The sequence below is a fragment of the Rutilus rutilus genome (assembly GCF_951802725.1).
Source record: "Rutilus rutilus genome assembly, chromosome: 1".
In the NCBI taxonomy this organism is placed as follows: domain Eukaryota; kingdom Metazoa; phylum Chordata; class Actinopteri; order Cypriniformes; family Leuciscidae; genus Rutilus; species Rutilus rutilus.
This window is the reverse complement of record NC_140209.1, coordinates 74406707-74423673: the sequence shown is the minus strand read 5'-3', so window position 1 is coordinate 74423673 and position 16967 is coordinate 74406707. Positions and strand designations below refer to the sequence as shown.

Here is a 16967-nt window from a genome sequence, read left to right as displayed (position 1 = left end):
AGCTACGGAGGCGTTGGTATAGACGTTCCCATAGCGTCAAACTCGACGCAACGCGAGTTCCCTTGAAAGGGAACGCCTCGGTTACGACTGTAACCTCGGTTCCCTGAAGAGGGAACGAGCGTTGCGTCACCTTGCCATATCTCCTTCATGCCTGTCAACACGACTTCAGACTTTTTGAAGCTTTCGTTTTCTGTTTCGGGCCGGCTTTTATAGCTTCCTGGTACGTGACGTCACCCGCCTCTGACGTTCCGCCACACCATTGGACTGATTTTACATGTGCTTCAAGACGTCATCACGCAAAGCGTTCCCATAGCGTCAAACTCGACGCAACGCTCGTTCCCTCTTCAGGGAACCGAGGTTACAGTCGTAACCGAGGCGTTCTTCCTCAGCTCCGCTCAGCAGAATAAAAGTCCTCCGCTGCTGCAGTTGTACGGATTCTGAACGTGTTTATTGCAACTACTACATTTCATCTTTTCCTCATCAAACACCCAGACTAATGGCTCGACACGACCCGCACCGGGGAAGAGCCTCGACAGGGCTTTCTTATGAGGCTTTCAGTTCTCAAGTGCCAGGGGGTCCGTGAAATAATTTACTATAACCTACTGTATTTTCCGGACTGTAAACTAAAGTCACGTTTTTATCATGAAACACGTTGTGATTTATTCCAGAGTGACCTAGGCCTTTACAATGCATTTAACTTAGTTCACATAATCTAAATGTTGACTTTCAAAAGTAGGCGCGCCAAGAAGACTATTCGCTGTATTTTGGTTTATATATATACAGTATATACTTTTTTTTTTTCATCAATCTCTTTATTAAATTTTGAACATGAAATAAGAACTAACAAAGTTCCCCTTCACATACAAAGAAAAAAAATACAAAAACATAAACACCAAGAATCAACAAAAATAATCGACAAACAACATAGTAACAATGAAGGAAAAAAACAACAGAAAAAACACATTAACTAATAGCTGTGAGTGACGGTCCAAGAACTACTGCCCAGTCATTTGCAGCAAAAAACGTGGGACACTAAGTTTACTCAGGATTGTCTGGGAAGGTCAACTTACCAACATATTCAAAAAAAGGGGGTATATATGTAAGGGTTAATGCCCGACGAGGTGTCCATTATCTGGTTTTAATGGACGACGGTGAGGCGTGAACCGTCCGACGCGCAGCGGTTGCCTCCGCCGAAGTCCATTAAAACCTGATAATGGACACCTCGAAGGGCATTAACCCGCTTATACCATGGTTACTTACGAAAGAAAGAAATATTTAATCAATTAATAATACTTTAATGTGTTTTAGAGTAAAAATCGTGAGGGTTTTTATTTATTAAGTCGAGCGCACTATTTAATATCTCCCGTATACAGGCGTTGCCAAGCAACGTGGCCACAGCGACCCGACCGCAGCAATTGATCAGTGAGTTTGAGCCAGCGCAATCATTTAGAACTGTCATCAGGCAAATTGACGGGACGCCTTTCCTAGGTGTCCATTATCACTTTTTAACGGACACCCTGCAGCCAATCAGAATCGAGTATTCACCCAGACCATGGTATAAATATATAAAAAGCATATATATATATATATATATATATATTAGGGGTGGAATGGTACATGTATTCGTATTGAACCAAATCGGTACGGGCGTCACGGTTCGGTGCATGAATTTACACAGAGAATACACGGTATAAAAAAAATCTTTGGTTTGGTCATTCAGAGGTCCTTAAGGAGGAGGGGGTCTGGAATGTTGTGGGCTCGAGCAGCTTCTGCTGTTATCTTGATCGGGCACTGAGCTGTGCCATCTCTGAGCCAATGATTATTTTCCAAGCTATCTCACATTGACAAGTTCTTCCTTTGGGCTCATAAAAGTTCTTAGGTAGACTGGCTGGAGCCTTCTTTTATGGTTCTGGATTGGTGATTTGGGTTCTGGAATGTTGGGTTCTGTGTGGAATTATGTTTGAACAAATCACCCTGAAGATTCATTTGTGTTTTGGTTCGCACTCAATCCTACAACGCATTTTTTCATTTCATAACTCCTGACACAAATTAAGACATAACTGTCACTATAAGTTTCTCAGAATACAATAGTGGTCAAATACTGAAACTTGAGTCTTATATCTTTTTAATGATGTATAGTTTGTCAAGGTAATAACATTAAATCTGATAGTAACTTTGAACTATATATAGGCCTATATATAAAAAAAAAAAAAAACGCTTCAGTGTGCCGGCGCACTGGCAAAGGTTAACAGGTTAATAACACAAAATTAAAAAGGTGATATCAAGCTTTAAATATTTGATTAAGACAGACAGTTTGATCGTGGGTCAATAATTATATCAGTTTCTGTAGAGGCAGAACAATTTTTTTTTTCTGACATCAGGATCAGAACTGTTCATAACTGCTTTCAATTTAATCTTTGTATTTCACAAATATCTAATTTTGATGCAGCATACTGTAACTTGTAAAAACCGAATAAGTGCATTTTAAAAGTCTGTGATCAGTATCTGCCTGTAATAAGATCCACTGAAGGTAAGTTGACTGAACGCTAGTGATGGGCGCTTTCGAAACACGCTTCATGAAGCTGTGAAACCTTTACGAATCTTTTGTTTCGGATCAGTGGTTCGGAGTGTGTATCAAACTGCCAAAGTCACATGATTTCAGTGAACGAGGCTTCGTTACGTCATAACTGTTTCAAAACGTTTGGAAATGTCAATGGTTCACCACTGGGGGGCGATGATCTCTGTGAACCCATGAATCATGCAGATTCACTGAGATTGAACAAGTGGCTGTGGGTTTTACCTGATCTCTGATCAGTTTTATACATTTGTAGACATTTTAATTAGACATTAGTATAATTAAAAGCAATAATAGTAGTTAATAGTCTCTTATTGGCCTGTTTAGCTGAGCCATCCATAAAATACACCGACACTGCCTCACGGTGCAGCACTAAAGCAGATGAACTACCTTTTACAAAACTTGTTTGATTGTCTTCTGCTTAAGGAAATACTTTTATTCCTTAATCTGATCATGTTAGTTTATACAGTTATTCTTTGTTCATGTTAGTTCACAGGGGATTTACTAATGTTAACAGAAAACTTTTGTATTTAAAAATGTATTAGTAAATGTTTAAACTTAAGGTTATTAAATGCTGTATAGTATTGTACATCATGGGTTCATGTTAACTAATGTAGTTAATGTTAACAAATTAAACCTTACTATAAAGTTTTAGCAAGTAGAAAATGTGTCTGAAAACAACCGACATAAACACATTTGACCCAGTGAGCAAACCAAGGGTAACACTGACATGAAAGAACCTTAAAGATTAAATGAAATGAATGTGTAAACTAACATAAATAGATCAACGCTTTCAACCTTTTTATTGTTACAATGTTGGTAGTATATTTAAACGAACAATGTGTAGTCTTTCTCCATGTTACCTTTACCTTGATATCCCTGTTTATTTGTCAGCAAAAGTCTGCTGGATGAAGATGAACACGTTAGTTGATCATCATAGATCTGAGTCATTTTCTCTTTCTGTCTTCAGTATGAATAGATGCAGAATTACAGAGAAACAGAGTCTCATCCTGACTTCAGCTCTGAAATCAAACTCGTCACACCTGAGAGAGCTGGACCTGAGCGGGAATAAACTAGGAGACTCTGGAGTGAAAAACCTCAGTGATCTACTGATGAACCCACAACTCAAGCTGGAGGAACTACAGTTAGTATCATTATACTGTACAGCAATTACAGTGTGACTGAAGTTTATTTATTTGAAGACAGCAGGGCTTATGTTTCATTGTTTATAGCAGTGCACTTTCTGGGTTTCCCCTATTGCTCACAGGGGGTTAAAGTGGGATGTGAGTGTGCCGTACGGACTTTTATTCTGGCTGTACTGAAGACGAAGCGGTTTGACCAATCAGATGAAAGGGACGTTTCAGCGCCACCCACATGTGCAAACGAAATATCAAAGCCATAAACCGATTTGTAAACCACAAACGAAAAATTAGAAATCGAGCCGAAATATAATTTTCTGTTTATTAAACTAAACGAAACACCGAATAAACGATCCGTCTTTTCATTTCTCGTTATTTCATTCCAAACAGGAAATGAAATGATCAGATGATACACGGACCGTGTCGTGTGTTCATTCGTTTTTTGATTTAATATTGAAAGTAGAAAAATGAGAAAACACTTCCTTTTTCGTCTTTTAATTTTTTCAGAAAAACTAAAAACAAGTATTCAGCTTGATTTTTCACTTTTCGTTCTCAGGTAGAAACATTTATAAACAGCTTGAATATTTGATTTCTACACGTATAGGCGGGAATGAAACGCTCCTTTCCTCTGATTTGTCAGCCGAAGATCAAACTGTCCCGTCATCAGTTCCCTTTCAAGGGAACTCGCGTTGCGTCGAGTTTGACGCTATGGGAACGCTTTGCGTGATGACGTCTTGAAGCACATGTAAAATCAGTCCAATGGTGTGGCGGAACGTCAGAGGCGGGTGACGTCACGTACCAGGAAGCTATAAAAGCCGGCCCGAAACAGAAAACGAAAGCTTTCTGAGTCTTCAGTTGCGCTCTGTGTAAATCTGTCTTGTTATTTGGTGTTGTCTGTCTATATATATATATATTATCAGTATGGCGAGCAAGCAGCAGTTTAGAGTGTGTGTCCATCCCTGCCCGCGTTATTTAACGGGAGGTGACACACACACTCTTTGTGTTGTTTGTTTGGGAGAGGAGCATGCCCAGTCAGCACTCGAGGGTGGTGACTGTGTGCATTGCTGTGCGCTTCCATTGCGTACGCTCCGATCCCGCTTGGCTCGGTTCAATCCCGACCACGCTCCCCAGGGCTCGGGTCCCGGCACGGCGTCGATCTCAGACCTGGGGTTCACAGATGGATTTATCAGTGGATGTTGAGACAGGCTCTGCCTTATCTCAGCATCCGTCTGATAGATCCAGTGCCTCTCATCAGGGTGTGGAAGCACGCGCTGCGGTTTCTTCCCCCCCCGATAGAGGTACCAGTACTGCAACTATCCAGCTCTGAGGAGTTGGATGTTGTGAGTATTGAAGCTGAGTCTGAGGATTCGCCACCTCAGTCTCATGCGTTTGAGGAACTGCTCGATGTCATTACTAGAGCTGTTGACAGACTGTCTATTGAGTGGCCAGAAGATAGGCAGGACGTTCGTTCGAAAAGTAAGCTCGACGAACGCTTCCTGCCATCTCGTGCGCAGCCCCAGCGCAGGAGCCTGCCGTTTTTCCCCGATCTCCACACCGAGGTGTCGAGATCGTGGGCGAAACCAGTGTCTCACAGAGTTTATACACCACAAACATCTCACTACTCCTCAATATCTAAATATAAAGAGTATGGTTATGGGGAGATGCCAAAGGTGGAAGAGACGCTTGCGGGCTATCTCTCTCCAGCAACGGCATCTTCTCTGAAAGCTCCTACACTTCCCTCTAAGCCAGTTAAAGTAACATCTTCCCTGGTTCATAAGTCGTATGCAGCCGCTGGTCAAGCTGCAGCTTGTCTGCTTACGATGTCCATTTTACAAGCCTATCAGGCTGAATTATTGGGGGATTTGGAGGAGGGCGGGGGAATTGGTCCTGACACTGTGGCCGAACTTCGCAGAGCCACAGATTTGTCTCTCAGGGCCACCAAGGAGACCGCTAAATCTATCGGGCGGTCTATGGCAGCCCTGGTGGCCACTGAGAGGCATCTGTGGCTCAATTTAAGTGATATCAAGGATAAAGAAAAGCATGTTCTCTTAGATGCTCCGGTCTCCACTGTTGGTTTGTTTGGTGATGCAGTTAGTGTTGCGGTAGCAAAATCACAAGAAGCCGCTAAGCAAGCTGCTGCTCTCCAGAAACTTCTCCCCCGCCGTTCTTTCTATGAGGCTGCTGAGTGGGAGCAGCCTCACTCCTCTAAAAAGAGCGCTGAGCACCGTGCCACTCAGAAACAGAGCGTGTCCTCCCGTGCTCCCCCACAAAAATCTCGGGGACACGGAGGGCGCGCTCAAACCCAGCAGTCCTCGAGGGGTAAAGCGGATCTGCGGACCGTTATTACCGCCAAGAAGGCTGCTGGGAAGAAATCCTGACGTCCGAGGGCTCAGGACTAATGAGGGTAGTCCCCCCCGAAGCAGAGCGGTTAACACCTCTTTTTACGGTGCCCGTCTCTCTTCGGTACCCTCAGGGGACCGTTCTGCTAACCCTGCCACCTCCGGTGTTACAGGGCGCAGCGGTCTCCGGCGAGCACATATCTCAAGGACCACCCGGAAACGTAGTGGCCTCGGGATGCCCGCCCCCGCCGAGGAGGGTGTTAGAGCAGTCTGTTCGATCGTTCCCTGCCGGTGCGCCGTTACAGGGCGACGAATTGACTGCTCAACAACAACAAAATCCAGAAACCAGTCTCGAGAGGCTGGTACCTCTAGTAGAATCTTTGACAGCGTGGAAGCTACTGTCAAATGTTTCTCGTTGGGTCCTGCAGACCGTGGAAAAAGGGTATCAGATACAATTCAAAAAACGCCCACCTCGGTTTATGGGGGTCCTGCCCACAGTGGTGGGCCCCGAGCAGGTTCTGGTCATGGAACAGGAAGTGAACACTCTGTTAGAGAAAGGGGCCATAGAATATGTACCTCCCTCCGACAGGGAAACTGGGTTTTACAGCCGGTACTTCATTGTTCCGAAAAAGGACGGGGGATTGCGTCCCATTTTAGATCTTCGAGTTCTGAACGATTCAGTCATGCAGCTCAAGTTCAAAATGTTAACATTGAGACAGATCGTGCCACAGATCAGGTCCGAGGACTGGTTTGTCACGATAGATCTCAAGGACGCATATTTCCATATTTCCATCCGTCCGTGTCATTGGAAGTTCCTGAGGTTTGCTTTCGGGGGCAAAGCATACCAATATCGTGTTCTTCCATTCGGCCTAGCTTTATCACCCCGCACTTTCACCAAATGCATGGATGCAGCTCTGGCGCCGCTGCGCCTCCAGGGTATTCGCATCATGAACTACATCGACGATTGGTTGATTTTAGCTCAGTCGCATCAGTTGGCGGTTCAACATCGAGATGTTGTTCTCGCCCACATGAAAGAGCTGGGGTTACGGCTGAACGCCAAGAAGAGTGTGCTTTCTCCACTCCAGAGGACCACTTTTTAGGCGTGGTTTGGGACTCAGTGTCGATGCAGGCGCGCCTGTCACCGCCACGTATAGAGTCCATCCTTGCAGCTGTGAAAAGTGTAAAGCTAGGCCAGCTACTCACTGTCAAACTGTTCCAGAGACTGTTGGGTCTCATGGCAGCAGCTTCCAACGTGATACCTTTTGGACTGCTGCACATGAGGCCCCTGCAGTGGTGGCTCAGGACCAGGGGGTTTTCCCCGAGGGGCAACCCATTTCGCACAATCAAGGTCACGCGGCGATGCCTACGTGCCTTGGCTATGTGGAAGAAACCTTGGTTCCTGTCCCAAGGCCCAGTGCTGGGAGCTCCTTGTCGTCGCAAACTGCTAACGACGGATGCTTCCCTCACGGGCTGGGGAGCGATCCTGGAGGGTCGCTCGTCTCAAGGTCTGTGGGAAGACCATCATCGTTCCTGGCATATCAATCGCCTAGAGATGTTAGCTGTCTTCCGGGCTCTGAGGAGCTTTATCACAGATCTCAGGGGACACCATGTGTTAGTGCATACGGACAACACGTCGGTAGTCGCCTATATCAACCACCAAGGGGGTTTGCGCTCGCGCCCATTATCCAATCTGGCACGCCATATCCTCTTGTGGTCCCAGGGGAAGTTGCTGTCGCTCAGGGCAGCCTACATCCCCGGGGTTCAGAATATAGGAGCAGACACTCTGTCGAGGCAGGGGCCGAGGCCCGGGGAATGGAGGCTCCACCCCGAGGTGGTGGAGCTAATATGGAGGGAGTTTGGCCAAGCTCAAGTGGATCTGTTTGCGTCTCGAGAGACGTCTCACTGTCCACTTTGGTTCTCCCTCACGCATCCAGCTCCTCTGGGACTGGATGCTATGGTACAGGCGTGGCCGAGGCTACGTCTGTACGCCTTTCCCCCAGTTGCTCTGCTCCCGGGAGTTCTGGAGAGGGTTCGCAGGGACCGGGTTTGCCTGCTTCTTATAGCCCCGCGCTGGCCGGGCAGAGTATGGTTTCCCGATCTTGTGTCGCTCCTCGACGGGCCTCCTCTGGAGCTACCTGTCAGGAGGGACCTTCTGTCCCAAGCAGGGGGCTCAATATTTCACCCCCGCCCAGAACTGTGGAACCTGTGGGCTTGGCCTCTGAGGGGGCCCAGCTCATAGAGTCAGGTCTCTCAACTGAGGTTGTTGAGACCATTCTACAGTCCAGAGCTCCCTCCACGAGGAAACTTTATGCCCTGAAGTGGAGAGTCTTCACTTCTTGGTGTAGTGACCGTCGGTTGGACCCAGTTAACTGCCCAATTGGTACAGTGCTGGAGTTCCTGCAGGACCGGTTCACTGCAGGTCTGACCCCGTCCACTTTAAAGGTTTATGTGGCGGCCATAGGTGCTTACCACATTCCTTTGGGTGGAATGTCTGTGGGGAAGGACCCTCTGGTATCTCGTTTCCTTCGTGGCACCTGGAGGCTGAGGCCTGCAGTTCGCTCTAGGGTGCCACCATGGGACTTGTCCATTGCACTTCAAGGCCTGTCCCTGGCCCCCTTTGAGCCCATTGAGGAGGTTCCTGAGAAGTTTCTAACTTTGAAAGCTCTTTTTCTTCTGGCTATCTCTTCTCTCAAGAGAATTGGGGATCTTCAAGCATTGTCGGTTGCTCCGTCATGCTTAGAGTTTGCTCCGGGTATGGTGAAAGCTTTTCTACATCCCAGACCGGGTTATATCCCCAAGGTCCCCACTAATGTGGCCAGACCTATTGTTCTGCAGGCTTTTTGTCCTCCTCCTTTTCAGAATGCGGACCAGGAGGCTAATAATTTGCTTTGCCCAGTTCGGGCGTTAGACGCCTATGTCCACAGAGCTGCCCTGTGGCGTAAAAGTGATCAGTTATTTGTATGCTTTGGCTCCCCTAACAAGGGAGGTCCGGTGTCTAAGCAAAGAATGAGCAAGTGGGTGGTCGAGGCTATCTCACTTGCTTATGAGGCGGCTGGGCAGCCTTCTCCTTTGGCTGTCCGGTCGCACTCTACGAGGAGTATGGCGGCCTCTAAGGCCCTTATATCAGGAGTTTCGTTACAGGACGTTTGTGATGCGGCAGGCTGGTCCTCACCGCACACTTTCGTCAGGTTCTACTCTCTGGATCTAGACTCTGCTCCAGGGTCTCATGTTTTGTCTTCCTAGTGCTGCTCACCAGATTTCACACAGGACAGACATTTGTAGCTACGGAGGCGTTGGTATAGACGTTCCCATAGCGTCAAACTCGACGCAACGCGAGTTCCCTTGAAAGGGAACGCCTCGGTTACGACTGTAACCTCGGTTCCCTGAAGAGGGAACGAGCGTTGCGTCACCTTGCCATATCTCCTTCATGCCTGTCAACACGACTTCAGACTTTTTGAAGCTTTCGTTTTCTGTTTCGGGCCGGCTTTTATAGCTTCCTGGTACGTGACGTCACCCGCCTCTGACGTTCCGCCACACCATTGGACTGATTTTACATGTGCTTCAAGACGTCATCACGCAAAGCGTTCCCATAGCGTCAAACTCGACGCAACGCTCGTTCCCTCTTCAGGGAACCGAGGTTACAGTCGTAACCGAGGCGTTCTTCCTCAGCTCCGCTCAGCAGAATAAAAGTCCTCCGCTGCTGCAGTTGTACGGATTCTGAACGTGTTTATTGCAACTACTACATTTCATCTTTTCCTCATCAAACACCCAGACTAATGGCTCGACACGACCCGCACCGGGGAAGAGCCTCGACAGGGCTTTCTTATGAGGCTTTCAGTTCTCAAGTGCCAGGGGGTCCGTGAAATAATTTACTATAACCTACTGTATTTTCCGGACTGTAAACTAAAGTCACGTTTTTATCATGAAACACGTTGTGATTTATTCCAGAGTGACCTAGGCCTTTACAATGCATTTAACTTAGTTCACATAATCTAAATGTTGACTTTCAAAAGTAGGCGCGCCAAGAAGACTATTCGCTGTATTTTGGTTTATATATATACAGTATATACTTTTTTTTTTTCATCAATCTCTTTATTAAATTTTGAACATGAAATAAGAACTAACAAAGTTCCCCTTCACATACAAAGAAAAAAAATACAAAAACATAAACACCAAGAATCAACAAAAATAATCGACAAACAACATAGTAACAATGAAGGAAAAAAACAACAGAAAAAACACATTAACTAATAGCTGTGAGTGACGGTCCAAGAACTACTGCCCAGTCATTTGCAGCAAAAAACGTGGGACACTAAGTTTACTCAGGATTGTCTGGGAAGGTCAACTTACCAACATATTCAAAAAAAGGGGGTATATATGTAAGGGTTAATGCCCGACGAGGTGTCCATTATCTGGTTTTAATGGACGACGGTGAGGCGTGAACCGTCCGACGCGCAGCGGTTGCCTCCGCCGAAGTCCATTAAAACCTGATAATGGACACCTCGAAGGGCATTAACCCGCTTATACCATGGTTACTTACGAAAGAAAGAAATATTTAATCAATTAATAATACTTTAATGTGTTTTAGAGTAAAAATCGTGAGGGTTTTTATTTATTAAGTCGAGCGCACTATTTAATATCTCCCGTATACAGGCGTTGCCAAGCAACGTGGCCACAGCGACCCGACCGCAGCAATTGATCAGTGAGTTTGAGCCAGCGCAATCATTTAGAACTGTCATCAGGCAAATTGACGGGACGCCTTTCCTAGGTGTCCATTATCACTTTTTAACGGACACCCTGCAGCCAATCAGAATCGAGTATTCACCCAGACCATGGTATAAATATATAAAAAGCATATATATATATATATATATATATATTAGGGGTGGAATGGTACATGTATTCGTATTGAACCAAATCGGTACGGGCGTCACGGTTCGGTGCATGAATTTACACAGAGAATACACGGTATAAAAAAAATCTTTATCTTTTCTATTATTCAACAAAAACAAGCAATAAATCATTGTAAAATAGGGAAGGGAATCTTTAGGCACCTCATGAGCCGATCTAATTTTTTTCTTATTAATTAATCTTATTAATAAAACTTAAAATATTTAATTACATATGTAATTATAAGTAGGCCTACTTTTATAAACAATTACACATTAAAAAACTAAATTAATACAATTAAATGTTAATAATTTTAACTAATATAGCTTCAAAACAAATAACAAAGAGGGGAAAAAAATATTACAAGCAATAAACAAAGTGCTTTCAATATTTAAGAGTCGGCTGTCTGAACGTTTTCATCTCTTTTGAAATTATAAGATGTGGTTTGTCCTATCTGTTTAATAACTTAAGATATAACTGACTGTGTCACATTAATTTTGCGTCATAAAAGCATTTTGAGATGCAATTACATTTAACCACGTAGACGGAGTCGCTCACAGCCGCATGCTCAAACGCTCTTCGCAAAGCGCGCGTGAGTATTTGAAATTGAAAGCAGCTTCTGTCTGTGATTTTCATATTTGTAATATATAAGCCAACTGCATTCCAAAAGACATATGATGCCTTCGTAGAGCATTTGTAAGCAAAATACCGGCGGGCGAGACCACGCACTACAAAAGTAACATCAAGCAGACCGCGCGTATCTCATATCATGTGCAATGAAGCACGCGAATGTTCTTGTAATTCGCTTCAACTTTTCCGAACTTTATGAAAGATTATGTTTTGGAAGGTTCGAGTGGTGTCGTGTGTGTGTGTGTGTGTGTGTGTGTGTGTGTGTGTGTGAGACAAAGGAATTAGAAGCAAGCAGAATACGGTTGTTTATAAAGCACACATAGCGTCATCACGTATCTGTGTTGAGAACTAAGCTCAGACATAAATCTGAAATTATCTTAATCAATACAGAATCGTTGGAGAGAATCTATAACACAATATCACATAAATTAAACAAACTGTTATTTCCTGTAGCCTACCTATGCCAGGCCTATGCACAGCGTGACAAGTTGATGCTTCATCTGCAAGACTGGTTTACTCTCGCGTGTCACGTGACTAGAGTGTAATCGCGGCTTTGCGATTAAAAAAATCGCATTTCATCAAATCGCGATATTATCGCAAATGCAATTAATCGTTCAGCCCTACTTTCAATACATTTGTATGAAGAATAAAATTAAATTCAGTTTAAGGATTTATATTGTTCAGGTTTAACTGATTAATCAGCTGAAAGTTTTCCTCTCTGTTCTAGACTCTCTAACTGCAGTGTGACAGAAGAAGGTTATAAAGCTCTGGCTTCAGCTCTGAGATCAAACCCTTCACACCTGATAGAGCTGGATCTCACAGGAAATGATCCTGGACAATCAGGAGTGAAGGAGCTCAGTGATTTACTGCAGGATCCAGACTGTCAACTGAAGACACTGAGGTGAGACATGATCAAATAATTAACTAAATTAGCTATATGCAGGCTAAATATTCATAACTATTATATTATTTTAGTTATATAATAAGCTGTACAATTTGTTGCATCAAAATGATCAAGATCAGATCAGATGCTGCAGGTTCTGTCATGATGATGATAACCGTCAACACAGTTTAGTTGTGATACGAGCTACAGGTCAAATAGATATTATGGGTCAGTATATGTGTGCTGACATTCAGGAGTATACCTTGATAATTAACAATAATAGTTTTCCATCAAGCCCAGATTCACTGCATCTCTCTACACCAGGTCTATGAGTCTCCAGATGTTCACAAACATGCAGTTTCACAAGCCAGTTTTCTCTGTGCTGATGTTTCTCACTCCTCCTGCTTTACAGAAAGATCTTAATTTCACACTTTGTATTCATACTTAAAATCATGATCTAGTGAGCTTTTGCCCTTCTGCTCTGTGAGACCTTTCTGTTCTTATGCTTATGTTTGCTTTAGGACTGAGTGTTGCTCTAGTTTCTTTCAAATATATATTTATTTGTGTATTTAAATGTTTAAAGAAAAATTTGACATCTAAATAAACTTAAGCTAACTAACTTAAGCTTGTCTTTAAAACAATAATTACGTTTTTTATCGTATCAATCATTTTTTGTAATGCAGTGGACATTTAGTTGATACCTGAATTGCCTCTTCTGCAGGTTTGTGAGTCCTGCTGCTGAGGAAGCCTGTCAGTATGTGAATAGAGTTGTGGGTATAAACCCGTTACTCCAGAGAGAGCTGAATCTGAGAGGACATGAACTAGGAGACACACGAGTGAATCAGATCGCTGCTCTACTGCAGGATAAACACTGCCAACTCAACACACTGACGTGAGTATTGCTCATTTATTTATTATATTACTTATATTACATGATTATAGCACTTTTTCATGTGTTCCATATATGGACTAAAGCTGCGTCCGAAATCGCGTACTATGGGAGTAGGTAATACATTTAAATTAGAACGTACTTCGCGACCATTAAAAAAGTACGCTCTATATAGTATGAATACGGGTAGTATGAATGGAGTCAGGACGTACTGGTATTACGGTTGGTATTGTCACGTAACATGCGCGGTCACATCAGCGCGAAAATTTAAAGAGCCCATTCCACTGACTGCACCAACTTAGAGCAATGTTTTTAGTTCTTCTTTCTGCTTTCGTCTGCGTTTTTACGTCGTTCGTGCTCACAATTCAGAGGAGTCGTCGGTCAGCTGCTCGCAGATCACGCCTTTGTCAAGAGCTTTTGTGTAATTTCTCAAATAAGTTAAATATCATTTAGCCAATACATTTTACCTCAGAAAAAAAAACAAAAAAAAAAACACACACACACATAAACCTGTGAACAATGACAGATGTTGATTTTTGGTAAGGAAAAAGTGATGTATTTGCTTGTGATATTACCATCAATGAATAAACATGAATGAATCAATAGTATGTGTGTGTGTATCTCTGTTGATTCATTCATGGATGGCAATATCACAAGCAGTGTGTGTGTATATATATATATATATGTAGGGTAACACACTGAGGTCAGATACAATACACACACATTCATTTACATGTGTATACATGAAGACTTCAGATGTAAAAGAAAAACTATTCTTCTAAAATGAGCATTTTTATCAAGCTTGTATATTTAGGTTCAGTAATTTCACTTTAATGACAATTAATAGGTCCTTTTCATTGCCATTAAAGTGAAATAACTGAACATAAACATACAAGCTTGATAAAAATGATCAAACTAGAAGAAAATTTCAGATGGCACTTAGAGGCTTTTACATCTTAAGTATTCATGTGTGTGTGTGTGTGTATATATACACTCACCTAAAGGATTATTAGGAACACCAGTTCAATTTCTCATTAATGCAATTATCTAATCAACCAATCACATGGCAGTTGCTTCAATGCATTTAGGGCTGTGGTCCTGGTCAAGACAATCTCCTGAACTCCAAACTGAATGTCAGAATGGGAAAGAAAGGTGATTTAAGCAATTTTGAGCGTGGCATGGTTGTTGATGCCAGACGGGCCGGTCTGAGTATTTCACAATCTGCTCAGTTACTGGGATTTTCACGCACAACCATTTCTAGGGTTTACAAAGAATGGTGTGAAAAGGGAAAAACATCCAGTATGCGGCAGTCCTGTGGGCGAAAATGCCTTGTTGATGCTAGAGGTCAGAGGAGAATGGGCCGACTGATTCAAGCTGATAGAAGAGCAACTTTGACTGAAATAACCACTCGTTACAACCGAGGTATGCAGCAAAGCATTTGTGAAGCCACAACACGCACAACCTTGAGGCGGATGGGCTACAACAGCAGAAGACCCCACCGGGTACCACTCATCTCCACTACAAATAGGAAAAAGAGGCTACAATTTGCACGAGCTCACCAAAATTGGACAGTTGAAGACTGGAAAAATGTTGCCTGGTCTGATGAGTCTCGATTTCTGTTGAGACATTCAGATGGTAGAGTCATAATTTGGCGTAAACAGAATGAGAACATGGATCCATCATGCCTTGTTACCACTGTGCAGGCTGGTGGTGGTGGTGTAATGGTGTGGGGGATGTTTTCTTGGCACACTTTAGGCCCCTTAGTGCCAATTGGGCATCGTTTAAATGCCACGGCCTACCTGAGCATTGTTTCTGACCATGTCCATCCCTTTATGACCACCATGTACCCATCCTCTGATGGCTACTTCCAGCAGGATAATGCACCATGTCACAAAGCTCGAATCATTTCAAATGGGTTTCTTGAACATGACAATGAGTTCACTGTACTAAAATGGCCCCCACAGTCACCAGATCTCAACCCAATAGAGCATCTTTGGGATGTGGTGGAACGGGAGCTTCGTGCCCTGGATGTGCATCCCACAAATCTCCATCAACTGCAAGATGCTATCCTATCAATATGGGCCAACATTTCTAAAGAATGCTTTCAGCACCTTGTTGAATCAATGCCAGAATTAAGGCGGTTCTGAAGGCGAAAGGGGGTCAAACACAGTATTAGTATGGTGTTCCTAATAATCCTTTAGGTGAGTGTATATATATCTACACACACACACACACACACACACATAAGAAATGGATCATATACATATAATACATACATACATATTATATTTATAAATAAGCCAACACAGAAAACAATTCTTCATCTATATTTTAAAGATGGAGCTGACCTCCGCCCCGACCTCCGACTTTCACGGTAGTCCATTGTAAGATATTTGTAATTTGTAGTGATTCGTCAATTTAGCTCAAAGGAATTATTAATTAATTTATAGGGAATTAGAAAGAGTCACTTATTACAACCGAGCAAATGACTCGTTCGCGGTTCATTTGAACTGGCTGTAACTATCAACTCTGCAACGGATATAAATATCCAAACTATAGTGAAACACTATAGTTAGCAAGGTAACTTAGATCAGAAGTTTAAGACATTAAATTTGTAAGCACATAACACAAGTAATACTTCTCTTTAAAATACAAACAAGACTTTATTGATTATTCTAACACATAAAACTAATGTCTAACACAAACACACGCACACACATTCATGCGTTGCAGAAAGAAAAAGAGTGAGGAAAGATTTAGTTTTAAGAGTGAGTTTAAGAGTGAGATGATGAAATCCCAAGTTTCTATTAGGGCTGTACCAGAATATTCGAGTATTCGAATATTCGTTCGGTGGGTTGGTATTCGATTTTCAAATTTGACATTCGAATATTCGTTTTAATTTTTATTTTATTTTTTCACACCTGGCATCCCCCTAGAAACGGTTCCCATTCGCGCTTGAATGGGGCTGTCATGCGTTTTCTCAGATCGGATAGTTCTCTCTGATTTATCAATATGAACAATGAACACATAAATGTGTTTTTGCAAAACGGATATGAATCCGAACTTCAAATCCCGCGCTATAGGCAGATTTAATGGGAGTGCACGTCACTAGCAACAGATAAGCTGCATTTTACTGATCGTCAGCTAAAATTTCTAAATCAAAGACCGCAATAAGAGAGCGGCAACAGCCCTGGTAAGATCATTTCGGTTCTTTACTTTTAATGAAGTTGATTGTGTGTTAAAGCATCTGCGACCCACTTTCACTTTGATTTGCGATAGTTTGCACGTTGGCTTGATGAATAGATGCTGATCTGCGGTGACGCGTGCTGTAATCGTCATATCTGGCTATAACATGATATAGCCTAAAACACGCTCTCACACGGTTATTTTTTTAGCATTTTTGGGCGAAATACAATATTCTTATTTTAGAGCGCAGAACAGCGGAGTTTGTATGGGCAGAAGTGCATGCCTCAGCTTGTAGGCTATAAGCTGCGTTGCTTTGACATTGTGGAAATAGAATAGAAACAATATATTAGCCTACCCTTTACTGTGTCAGTAATTACTGTGCTGCTGATTTCTGATTTGAGTTATTTGTTACTCAGAAAAATATTAGGCTGTGTTT

General features: G+C 43.0%; 2 protein-coding genes across 16 annotated transcripts in view; one reads left to right on the top strand and one right to left on the bottom strand.

Annotated features, from left to right (window-relative positions):
• LOC311305800 (uncharacterized protein) overlaps positions 1–16967 on the bottom strand; it is a 1224369-nt gene that overhangs the window by 165127 nt on the left and 1042275 nt on the right. The gene's annotated exons all lie outside the window — the stretch shown is intronic.
• LOC311305806 (NACHT, LRR and PYD domains-containing protein 12-like) overlaps positions 1–16967 on the top strand; it is a 130991-nt gene that overhangs the window by 63571 nt on the left and 50453 nt on the right. For 12 of the 15 annotated variants that reach the window (XM_084433703.1, XM_084433698.1, XM_084433700.1 and 9 more), the window contains 3 exons: positions 3546–3719; positions 12301–12474; positions 13178–13348. In XM_084433703.1, the coding sequence (XP_084289829.1) occupies positions 3546–3719; positions 12301–12474; positions 13178–13348 (519 nt within the window). The remainder of the gene's footprint in view (positions 1–3545; positions 3720–12300; positions 12475–13177; positions 13349–16967) is intronic. The other 3 variants (XM_084433694.1, XM_084433692.1, XM_084433702.1) reach the window with 2 other exon arrangements.